Below are 13,328 nucleotides of genomic sequence, written 5' to 3'. Positions count from 1 at the left end.
TCATTTGAAAAAGACGAACAAACAATACGCTGCTTATTTTAGAAAAATGTTGTGTAAACAGTTTAAATAGGCCTACAACGTAAAAATACCTAAAAAATTAACGAAGATCTATTTATCGAAATAGGAAATGAGATAATTGCGAATCACAAGAGCTTCGAAAACATTGTCCAAATCAGAGATAAACAACTATAATGCAAAAACGAAGTTCGAGATGAGTCTAATGCGATAACTATCCTGCAAGCTCGGGTATACCGTATATTGCTCTAATGAAAACATAATTCAGATAAAATGTCGTTAAATATAACTCAAATCTAAATTTTCTTGCTAATATTTTAACTGAACGATAGAGTTTTTTTAATTTTGTAAACGATTTATGGGCATTTTTAATCAATTTTGACTTGAAATAATTTTAACAAATTTTGACCTAACATGTAATTTTCGACAAACTTTGATTTTTCTCAAAACGCAAAGTTTAATATTTACAAGCAATATAATCAAAGTTAGGTCATTTGAGTTTATGAGAAACATATTCTTTAATTGATAATACAAATATATTCCAAGTCAAATTCAAGTATAACTTTCAAACTAATTTTGTCCAACATTTTCCAGGGACATACTACTACACCATGGATAAGTCAGTTTGGCACTAATAACTAAATCAGCGGTTCTTAACCTATGGGTAATTACCCACATGTGGGTAATTTCAGGATAACAGGTGAGTAATCAGCTGAACCAGAATATTTAGAATTATGGATGTAACAAACAATGTCACAGGGTAAGTGGTAAAGCTTCTTTATTACTTACACCTTTTTTATGTTTTGAGTTCTTTTAAAACAACCAAACAAGCATCAGTTTTGGAATTGTTTCGTCATATTAATAATTTTTTTTTATATATTTAGTACGGTAAAATAGCAAAATAAATAAACAAATAATATTTTGGGTAGTGAGACTTTGATCTGGACAGAAATGGGTAATAGGGGGAAAAAGGTTAAGAACCCATGAACAAAATTATCATCATACCTAGGAATTTTAAGATGCTTTGCAGGACCGAAACGGTGTATCGTAATTTATCATACAATCTATCCAAATAGAGACCTTTACAGGGACGCGGAGTCGGTTTTTTTTTAAATGACCTAGGCGGAAAGAGTAATCTCGAGTCTAACTTTTAAGTTATGAGTCTGACTCCAGCCAAATTATGCGACCCTTTGAGTCCTGTGTCTCACTCTGATCAACAGCCCTGTATTAACCCATCTGTAATTAAAAATAAGGACGTAGTTAAAATAAGGTGGATAACTGGATATACAGCATTCGACTTAGAGGATTGTCATTTCCTACCCACCCTGATTTACAGTGTCATAGAGCAGTGCTCCGCAACCTTTTTTCACTTGCAGCACTCCAACAGAGCTTAAACAAATCGGCGGCACACCTACCAAATATATGTTAACTTAAGATGATACAAGCTCGTATCAAAACGTCTTAATCAAGATTATGTCGACCTACTCGACCTTTTTGGCTTTACAATTTATTATCAGGTTGTACATGTTTATGCTTTGTGCTCAAGGGTTGAATTTCTTTGAAGGAAAGAGGGGATTTTCAAAAACATTGTATTGTAAATGAAATATTTAATCCCAGGTGGAGAATGTTATTATTGTTTAAAGTTTATCTCTTTATTTCATTTTTTGTTGGGAGTGGAGCTGCTAGATTTTATTTTTGTTGTTGTTTTGGGTCAAACAATTTTTTTAATTCACCAGAGTAAATTTTTTGTTCGAATGAAATATTTAATTGCTGTAAAAAAAAGTTATAATAATTCTGTAGCCAGAATGAGGTTTTAATTTTCGGACAATAAGTTGTATTGTTTTATTGGTTGGATGGGGGGGGGGCGTTAGAACAATAAATATTTGGAAATTTTCAGCCCATATCTGTTTTTTCTTGCAGAAACAAGCCAAGGAAAAGTTTTAGGGTGTGTATTTTTGTCTATAAAGAGCTTTTGGGGACTTAAACAAATGATTTTTGCATAGGCTTTACAAAAACGATGACAGAAATGTATCACTTCCCTAAAGTCATAGGTGAAAGCAAGGATTTTTTAGTCCATATCTGTTTTTGCTTGCAGAAAGAAGTCAAGAGAAAGTACAATTTAATATATACCCTGGATAACCCTAGTTACAATGAGCCATCTATTGTACCACCCATGAAAATAAGGCCCTGAAAAAAAACCCTTGACAAAATATCCAACAACTAAAACCCCATCTTCTTTTTTTTAATTATTTATCTTTAAACTGGAAATAGATTTATAGTCATTGCAATCATCATAAATAAGGCAATAAAGATTCCTTTTTCTGTGAAAGTTTGAGTCATAGTGCTGCGTAATAACATAAACACTCAAGGGTTGGCTTTTAAATTATTCTGTACAAGTCGTTAAGTGATTTGCACCAGTAAGAATTGCTCCATATAACTACATGCAGAAAGCAAATGATGCACCGATTTGTGAAATGAAAAGAAATAAATGCAGGCAAAGAGGGCGGTCAATGTTGCTTGGTCCAGTGAAAGGTTGTTTGTTAGCTCATTAGCTAGTTCAGTAATAACATGCTAGTAGGATTTGTTGCTGTAACTTTTGGGAAAATAAAATCTTTATCCAATAGTTGACAATTGCGCTGTGTGTAGCTTTGCTAGATGTTGGCCCAAAGTTGACCTTCAGTAACCCTGCAGCGCATTTTGTCCAAGGCAGCATGTTTTACGATGAAATGTTATTTTTGCAACTTAACGCATTTAAGGAAATTGTGAGCTCTGCACCTGGCATTACACGGTAATAATGCTTGATTAACTTTTGATTATTTGGCGAAGTTGTCGCAATATGCAAAGTAATTAGTCACCCAGAAAAAAAAACGCTGACACCGCACTGCATTGCTACGTTTAAAGTAAGCAATAATTGTTTCGCCACCGCTACAGGCCATTACCCCAACTTGTCAATCGCGTATAAACAATTCAGCGCAATCATACATAGTAAAACAACGAAATTATATCGGCTCCAATTACCTGGAATAAACTGCAGAATTAGATTCGATATTCTACTTTGAACATCCTTACTAATAACAAAAAGCATAATTGGGAGATTTTGTAAATTCACAAATACTTTAATGTTGTTTTGGTTACTATAAAATACTTTATATTTGTTTTTGTTGTCATGCCATATAAGTTTTCAGCTGTTTGTAATCCGTTTTTCATTTTCAGCTGTTTGTAATCCGTTCACCTATGAAAAATGTAATTAATCAATGCAAATTTTTTTTTTAATTATTCAATTCTTCATTTGTCGCAAACAATGTTTGTACATCTCGCAATTAGATTTCCCTAAATGTAAAAATGCTAACCCACTGTATTAGGCCTGAGAAGGACACACACATAATATTGTGACCCAAGGTGAGGGCAATGAAGTAGAGCAATTTGAGTTTTTGATACTTGATCCGAAGGCTGAGTACATGCAGAAAATATGTATAGAATTGCTTGTTACCTCAATAAGATTGTAAAAATTAAATACCAAAATTCAGAAGAACAAAAACAATACATATAATAAAACTGTAAAGACAGTTACAAGCTCTTTAAATATAGGTTTTAGTATAACTTGGTCCAATTATAGCCAATCTGAATTTGGTTTTATTTTACATTACCCTATTTTTATCGGTTGCTGGCATGCAAGGAGAGACTAGAAAGATCTAAAATTAAGGTAGCACTATTGAATGACAAATTGAATTATAACATTGCCAAGCTTTCGCATGGCTGTGCTTCTTCAGATGTAAGGATTCAAGACAGATACAGTGGACAAATCCACTAAAGCCATGTGATAAAAATAAGACTAACAATTTACTTCAGCAGCCTAACTAGTGCAAGATTTGCTTTTTAAAAATAATTAAACTTTAACGAACAGATTGAAAACCACTCCTTTTGACCGGTTAGGAAACCCGAGAACTACATTTTATTTCTTTATGGCACTTTGTGCTTGAGCCTCTATTTTGTGATTTCAAATGCTTTTACTCTTACTTTGATCTAAAGAAATATAGTTGTAACAAAAAGTTTGGCAATGCAATAATAAATTCTTGTCAAACAGTGCTACCTGACTGTTGAGTCTCTTTAGTCTCTTAAATTGCACTCCAGCAATACAACCTAAAATTCTGGTGAGTTTGATATTAAATATAGTCCTTATTTACATGTTTTTTGTTTTGTTTTTCCAATGGATTTAGTACTTTCTCCGAAGATTCTAGTCCTTATTCAGTCATATAAATTATTGCTCATTTAGTCTTATTATATCATTGCTCACATCTTTGCTTACAATAAAAATATATGTTTATTGTATAAAAAAGTCGCTTTCTAAAATGTTAACATTCCAGACAACTCTTTAGCAATTCAGTTGATTTTATAAAACATTTTTGTGTTTTAGTTTTACTTTACTACAAACATGATCTATTGTGCCGAAGAATATAAAATTACTACAGCTAGTGATACATCACCACTACTTGACAATAACAGTGTGCCCTTGCTAAACATTGGCCTTCAGTTCATCTTGAGAAACCATGTATAGCATTTAATCCAAGGCCAGCATGATTTGCAAAATAATGTTACTTTTGTAACTTAACGCATTTAAGAAAATAACAAATTCTGCACCTGGCATGACACATTAGCCATTCTCTTAATGATCAGGCGAAGGTTTTCTGCAAGTATTTTTTTAGCATGAAAAAATGCTGACTCCACACTACATGGCTACATTTAAAACAAGCAGTATAAATATTTCGCAACAGTGACAGGCCTTCATCCAAACTTGCCACTTACATATGTTCAATTAGGCAGAACCTTCCACAGTAAAACAAATAAATTATATCAGTTCCAATTACCCTAAAAATTGTAACAATTGGATTCAAATCTAAGGATCAGATATTCTACATAGGACATTCCGGCCACTATATCACATGATAAAACTAGACTGGGTGTTAGGGATGTTCAGATTTAAATTTTTAATTTATGTTGTCTGCTTGATTTCCCATTATGTGTCACATAAAAATCAGTTTCATAAATTTTCAGAACAATCGGACCACATTTAGGGGTCCCGCAGACGCCTCAAAGTTACCACACTAAAATTGCTAAAATCGGGAACTTCCTCCAACATGATAAAATGTGTTTTTCTTTAAAAACACAGAAACCTTGTAATTTTTATGTCAAACAATGCCAATAGAGCATTACTAATCTATTTTCCAATTTTATGTAGCTTAAAATATATTCTTAAAGCCCTTCTCTACCCCAGCTTTAGAGCTGTGATTTAATTTATCAGTATCACATTCACATAATACAATAAAATATATTTTAACGACTTGTTAATTGAAAAGCAAAGTATTTTAATTAACAGTGGATAAAGAAGCAATATAACACAAGTATAACGATGTCACAGTTGATTAAAAGTAGCAAGGAAACATCAATGAATAACCAAGCGCTTGCACGTTGTGAGGATTGTCAGTTAATATAGCAGCATAATCAGTGTTTAATTTTACCCCTCTTTCTGCGGCATCATTCACAACTTTAACAGTAGGATACGTACAAACAACTTAAATTCGTTGTAGCCATAATAATGAGAACCATGATTCTGGAGAATGCCTAAGCCAATCACATAGCGTAAAAAATAAACCAGGAATCTGGGCCAAGCAAATCCTCTAAAGTGGTATAACTGTTAATTTTATGATGTTAAACCGGAATATCTTGGTGAAACTTTTCAGGTTTTGTCGTTGTAAGAAGTTTTTGGACAAATGCCAGGAACATGTGATAGTTAACAAGATACCAATGGTGACAATGAATATTATTTAAAGGCAGCCAGCATTAAATGGAAAAGCTTTAGGTCATTAATTGGTGCATCAATTCCAATGCTAGCTTTAAGCCAAAATGTGTTAAAACTAAAAAAAAAAAGAAAAATAGCATCATAACCCATCTGTTCAGATCACATAAACATTTTTTATCAATGCAAAACTTGTCCCGCTACAAATGACGAACGACGAGAAGGAGGAATTGTCAAAAAACTTTTTGCAACTGCAAAACCTGAAGAATTTTTTTACGCTTCTCACAGGGGCGTAGCGTGGGGGGGTGTCTAGGAGTCTTGACAACCCCCTTTGAAATCTCAGTAAACAAATATCACAAAACGAAAACCGTGTTTGCTGCAATGTTACATCGGCAACATTTCACCTGGGATTGAAAACACGTTGGTGCTTATCTCCGCCAACGCCTATAATCACCGCTTGTTATCATTGTTTCATTTAGCAGTCGCCTGTCACCGACTCAAGTAATATCAGCTTGTATTATAACTGATTCATCACACTGCTCGGTGCAGATGTCGTGCTAATTGTGGAATAATAACACCCGGGAAAAATGATCTTCGTTTAGTATTGCAAGTGGCGAAAAGCGTGCCTGTAATTTATTATTCATTAATGTCAGACTAAAAATAAGGGATTTCCCTAAGTAGAAAATTCGGGACACCCCAAAAACTTTCAACGGGTCCTATTGGTCACCGTCTGTCACATATTTAATTATTGTAGCCCTTTTGTGCCTTCTAATAAAGTTGGCTACAGGAACCGCAGTTCGCATCGCCTACCCACCACTTGGTTTTCCTCTTTATTTTTCAAATGCGTGAATTTTGCAGCCTTATTTTTATCAGCGCTGCATGATTTCTATAATACTCAGTTTTGTTTGTGTTGCATTATTTGGATTGCCATTTGTCCAGTGGATACCAAGCGGATTGGACGCATTTTAACAGCAGTTTGCAATCTAGTGGTTAGAGACAAGCTGTAGCCTAATGAGAGCACTTGGGGTGCCTGTGTGTTTGCCTCATACTGATTGTCCTACTGTCCAATAATTGTCTTGTTCCAGAAAGTAGAGTCAATTCTTATCTTTAGCAGCTACTTCGGGAATTGTGTCCCAAACTAGTCTGCAACAGTGTCTATATACCCCCAATGTTGTTTGCGGTTTTGTAGCTTAAGCAGGCAAAAGTGGATGTGGCCCAAAAGGAAGATGCATGTAATCAGTTAGGCATAGTGTAGTCTCACAAGGTAAGTTGCGAGTGGACCATGTCCGAAAAGTTCATTCAAAAATATTTTACTCTTATTTCTAAAACTTTTTGGCACTTAGAAACAAAAATGTATAAAATTTATTTTTTTTGACCCCTAAAATACCACCTGATATTCCGAGTAATAAAGTTTAAATATTTAAATAATTTTAAACTGTTTATATAGTTTAAATGATTCGCTAACGTTTGTGAATTTTGTAGAGTTTTATGTCCTTTCTTTATAGGTTAAATATGTACATTGAAAGCCATCGCAGACTAACTGAATCTGTCTATCAATGATGCAAGCAAGGCAGGCTAAAAAACAACTAGCCTGCAATGAGGTACAAACTTACATTCTTACGCCAAAGCCTGCTACATTCTGGTAGTACATGCAACTTCACATTGAAGGGGATCTATACTACCATTCACCAAAGAAACATACGCACACATGTGGGTTAGATCAAAGTCGGTAAACACACATGTGTGTGTGTATCTTTGATTGAATGATTTCTAAGGTTTCACTACATAATTTCATTTAAAGCAAGCACTATCAATGTGATACCACAGCGACAGGCCTTATCCAAACTTGCCAGTCGCAAATGTACATTTAGGCGCAAACTATCTGTTACAATTACCCCATATAAACGGCAGAATTGGATTTAATTCCAATTTGGATTGAATCTAAGGAACCGATATTCTAGTTGAACATCCATACATATGCCTCATTTACAAAGGTTAATGATTGTAAGCATTATTCAGTAGACAGCAATATTGTTGCTAAAAAGCACAAAATAATTATTGCATTTAAATTTAAAACAAACAAAGCTCTCTCACCTGGGTTACTTTTCGGTAGATCTGGCCTGCATTGTTACACTCTGAATAAGGATATTCACCAGTGATCATTTCCAGCATGCACATCCCAAAAGCATAAACATCAACACTTTCGTCATAGTGTTCTTCATACATTTCAGGGGCCATAAATTCAGGAGTGCCTATAATAACAAGGTATTTAAAAAATCAATAACCATTTCAAAAGAAAGTAAACACATGAATTCAAAATTGTTTACCAATAACACTTTTTGCAAACGAGGTCCGTTTTAAAGTTGCTAGACCCAAGTCACCAACTTTGACTGAGCCAGTTGGACCAGTTATGAAAATATTATCACACTTTAGGTCACGATGAATAATTGGTGGGTTGCGTGTGTGCAAAAAATTTAATCCTTTTAAAATTTGTTTGCACCAACTTCGAAAGACTTTGGGTTTGACAGATTTAAAGCGTTTTAAATACCTAAAACAGTTCAATTTATTAATTATTATACACAAAACCAAATACTAATAGATTCATCCTAAACCACAAACACTTACGTCTTTAATGTTCCCGAAGTCATTAACTCAGTTACAAGAATGATACATTTTTTGCCTTTTGGTGATTGATAATCCCAAGAGTCATAAAAGCGAACTATATTGGGGTGTTGCAATCCTTTCAGCATTTCTGCTTCTTCTCTGAACCGTAATCTTTCATTTTTGGACAGTTTGTGGTGCTATATTATATTTTAAATAGGTAAATTGAAATAAATTTTAAATAAAATGTAAATAGTATCCATCACTACCTGTAATTCACACCAGGCAACTGCAACTCCAGTTTCAGTATCAAGACCCTTAAAAACAGTTTTAAAACTTCCCCTTCCCAGTTCAATGTCAAACTTTAAAAAACGCAAATCTGGAGAATTTCCAATAGCTTTTCCCTCATCTTCAACTTCAGGTTTATTTGAAGAATGGTCATCAACAATTGACTCAGTTGAAACTGATTCATGTGCCTTTGCCGAAGTAAAATTTGCAAAGGGCACCTGTGGTAAAGCATTATTCTCCGATGTTTGGCTTTTATGTAAGTCTAAAAAATAAAAGGGTTTGGTGTAAAAGGAACAATATTATTGTAATGAATATATTAATTCGTCAAATATTTTACACAAAATAATTTCTTAGCATATTCCTGGCAATTAACGTAATCTTACCTAGTGGACAGCCTAACTTTTCTAAAAAGTTACTAAACTTTATGGAATAAAACATATAGTACACACATATGTGTGTTAACAACTGAAATCTAAATAAACTTTATGGATTAATTTTTTACAGTAATGCAATGATAAACTTTCTGTAGCTTTGTTCATGTAAACTATTATGTTGTTTCTCTGGGAATAAATTTTAAGGCCCCTATCCTGTGAATTTTGTGAAAAATCTCACATAAAAAAATGATTAAGAGAAATAGCACGTTCAGTGAAAAACTTGCCACTCGCGTATATAGAAATAGGCACAACCATTGAGGTAAAAAGAAGAAATTATATTGGTCCCAATAGCCAATATAAATGACGGAATTAGATACAAATGCAATTTGGATTTGAATTTATGGAGACAACATTCTACTTAGAACAACCCCACTCGCAAGAGACAACACATGAGCAGGAAAAAAGACAAAAAAGTTATACAAATATTTTATCCAAGACCAGTGTTTCCTTAATTTTTGTTTCATGTGTGAATTGCTCAAAATATTGCACCTATGCCGAAAAAAAGTACACAAAGTATACAAAATATCAAACATAAAAGTGCCCAAATGACTATTTTGGACACAAATTTTTCTTTGGTGAAGTAAACAATGGGTACTAAAGGAGACTATTTTGGACACAAATTTTTCTTTGGTGAAGTAAACAGTGGGTACTAAAGATATTTTGTTAACATTTAAATAGGCAGAATTTGTAATATTTTTCTTCTTAACATTTTAGGTTTAGCTAATAGTATAGGACATTATGTAGCAACAGTGACCAGTTTGTAGATAACGTTTTTAGGGAAAAGTCACTTAGCGTTGTCAATTGTTGAACACATCCTTGATAATCAGCCAACCTGGAGGAATAACAAAAGGCAAAAAAATATTCTGCATTCACGGTCAACCAAACAAGCGACGAAAAAAGGAGTTTCGCGTTATTTTTTTGGTTATTTAAGCTAACTATCTGACAAAAAGGTGCCCAAATTAGTTTCACCTGAGCTACGTTGGACCAAAAAAGTGCTCAAATCAGTTTTATCCAAGCTCTGTCACAGGTAAAAAAAGTGCCCAAATTAGTTTTATATGCGCTACAACCAAAAAAGGGACCCAAATTAATTATGTCCAGGCTATCATGACCCAAAAAGTGCCCAAATTGGAGTCTATACACCCCCCTTTGAAATCTCAATAAACAATGATCACAAAACTTAAACCGTGATTGCTTTTTCACAACTAACGTAGCTGAACAAAGGTACACATTTCATACAGTTAGTATATATTCCATAAGCTATATTTTGCCAGCAATAAGCCTAAGAATCGCTATTTGAAAACATTGGACCGCAAGATAAAAAAATTGTTTTTGGCCCGCGATGAAAAGAAGTTGGACAACGCTGACATAGATGAAACAGGAGTGTAAGCTACATCATTGTGCAGTTTAAACAAAATTGATTTATTCTTTCGATTTTTTGATATGAACTCCTGTATGACATCATCTACGGAGTAGTTAATATCCTGGTGGCTGTTTATTTTGTTCTCATTTAAGGACAGGACATGCTATGCACCAAAAATGAATTAGGTAAGTTTGCACAACTTTGATTACGGAATTCCGTTGAAAGAATCTTCCTTTTTCGATTTTAAGAGATTCTCTCAACCGGGATAACAGTCTCCAAAAGCAAATAGGATTCGAGCAAAGCGCCGAAAATTTGCTACTATATATATGTGTAATAATGAAGGAAATATAAAGTTAGGAAAGCGGCCGTGGCTGTGTGCAGTTTTATTCAGATCATGCTGAGAAATGATGGCTTAGATTTTTCTGCAAGCAAATTTTTTCATCAAAACAGCCATGTGGCGTCATAAAAAGAGCCATATATGGCTCGCAAGTCATAGGTTCCCGACCTCTGCATTAAAGAAATATACAATTATCTGCGATATGCTTTTATTTGCAAAAAATAAGTTAAAAAATGTTGTTTTTAACGCTTAAAAGGTTGGGACTTTCATAAGATAAAACTTTTAGGCTCATTGTTTTGGCAAAACTCTGTACAATGCAAAAATTTAATATACTCTAAAAAAGCTTTGTTACATGTTGTGTCAACTAAAGGAGTAGCTTCAATTTATGTCGATATAAACAGGAAAAACGAGAGGGTGAAATTTTATTTTAAATAAAGTTATCAACTTACGAAAAAAAGCATAGCCCATTTAGAAGTTAAAAATGCTTAATGCTAAAACTGCTGCAATACGCGCGATAATTATGTTGACCATTGGGCGGCTGCACCGCGCTATACTACGTCCGCAACCAGTGTTCCCTCTAATTTTTTACCATTTGCGCAAGTGCCCAAAATGTTGCGCACAAGCCGAAAATAAGTGCGTAAAGTGCCCAAAATTTCTAACAAAAAAGTTGCCTAAATTTTTTTTAGTTTGGACAAATCCGCCATATTAGTTTGGAACTTCTGTTTTTATTAGCTCTTACATATAATCCGTAATTATTTTTGACTTGCTTTGTTCTATGGAGAGACAGAGCAATATGTACGGGAGAACACTAGAGGCGTCGCAATAATCTTAATCTCCCAGACATAAAAATTAGTTTTTTTTATTGTAGTATTGTGCTCGAGAGACGCGACTCAAGCATAGCGAGGTGTAACCGCGCAATGGCGTAAGCAAATTTGCATGTATTGCAGCACTTTTAGCAGTAAGCATTTTTACCTTTTAACTGGGTTACGCATTTTTCTTACGTTGATAACTTTGATTAAAATAAGATTCGTCGTCGGGTCTTTCCGGACTCCTGTTTATTATTATGACATTAATTCAAGCTACTCCTTTAGTTGACACAACACACAACATTGTTTTTTATGGGTATTTTATAACTTTGCATTGTACACTGTTGTACCAAAACAATGAGCCTCAAAGTTTAAAGCTACTACGACGCCAGGCTTTTCATATAAATCAAGTACTTTCCTATATATAACACAAAACATACAGTGGTAAACACAGATACTTTGAGCTAAAATATATCTCGTAAAACGAAAGATTTGCATGTATCGTAAAAAAATTCCAGTTACTAAAAAACAAGGCCTGGTGTCTAACCTCTATGCCTAACTTAGAATCCTGTCAACTATACTACCTTGCTCAGACAAACTAAGCCCAAATCCGTCGTAATCAATGCAAATATGAGTTAAATGACCCTTTAGACACCGAGAACTAATTAAAGGGTCATTCCATTGCTACTGGTACAGTGGTGGCACCCTATGTCATAGATTTTTTTAAATTTTATATGTATAATCTCTCTGCAATTCAATGAAGAGTGATATCAATTTTACCGAAATTGGTCAAGTACTTTTTGAGATATCAGCGACTGAAAATTGGCCCTTTTTAGGCTTTTTCGTGATCGCTCATGCGTAAAATTTAACTGAAAATTTTGTTTGACCTATTATGAAAGTGTTTTAAATGGTAACTAAAAAATTCCAACGCATATCAGTTTTTTAAGTAAGCAGATTCTAAAAAGATATATTGTTGTTTGTTTTTGTATCAGTACAGGCCACCAAGTGGCTAGTTTCACACATGACTATTTGTGATCAGTCATGCATGACAAAACTTTGATCGGTTATAGCGAAAAATACTCTACTTCGATTTTTCTGCAACTTAGCTTAAATGAAAGGTAATTTTGTTGGCTTTCTAGCTTCCAAATATGAAGTGGGATATTTAAGTAGAAATTACAAAATTTCATTGCTTTGTAATAGATTCCGAAAAAGCTTTATGACGCACTATTATAATATTTAATTATGAAATGTGATTGTCTGGTGCTTCCAAGAAGTCAAAAAACTTATAGAAATCTGCTGGTACAGCAAGGCACACTAGAAGCCAATACATAGACCAATAATTTTAATCAATGTATGGCAAAATTGCTATTAATTGTAATGTTTTGCGACTGAAAACTTTATGCACAGGCAGCGCACAATACTACTTATACTAACACAGAGGAGGATTCTATACGATGACAAAGAGAAAGATATTATACGATGTTAAGTACAAGTATATATGTATATTGGAAGACATCTCATATTCAAGTAACAGACTACCAAGAGCTTAAATCTTTAGCAATGTTATTGCAAAGCACTGCCCCTCATTCAGTTACACCAGGGGCAGGAACCTTTTTAACTAAGGGAGCCATAATAGTCAAATATACTTTTGTGTTTTCATGAGAGCCACAAACATCTAGCTATATGTTGGCAA

At 33.9% G+C, this 13,328-nt stretch overlaps 1 protein-coding gene across 3 annotated transcripts in view; it reads right to left on the bottom strand.

Moving 5' to 3' along the window:
* The window catches only part of LOC146148618 (uncharacterized), a 63,078-nt gene that overhangs the window by 39,514 nt on the left and 10,236 nt on the right, over positions 1-13,328 (bottom strand). For all 3 annotated transcript variants that reach the window (XM_083388412.1, XM_083388413.1, XM_083388414.1), the window contains exons 2-5: positions 8,680-8,960; positions 8,435-8,610; positions 8,137-8,357; positions 7,904-8,061 (exon numbers count right to left, since the gene is read on the bottom strand). In XM_083388412.1, the coding sequence (XP_083244538.1) occupies positions 7,904-8,061; positions 8,137-8,357; positions 8,435-8,610; positions 8,680-8,960 (836 nt within the window). The remainder of the gene's footprint in view (positions 1-7,903; positions 8,062-8,136; positions 8,358-8,434; positions 8,611-8,679; positions 8,961-13,328) is intronic.

The sequence above is a fragment of the Ascidiella aspersa genome, chromosome 4 (genome assembly GCF_963924565.1).
Source record: "Ascidiella aspersa chromosome 4, kaAscAspe10.2, whole genome shotgun sequence".
Lineage (NCBI taxonomy): Eukaryota > Metazoa > Chordata > Ascidiacea > Phlebobranchia > Ascidiidae > Ascidiella > Ascidiella aspersa.
This window is presented reverse-complemented; position numbering and strand designations above follow the sequence as displayed.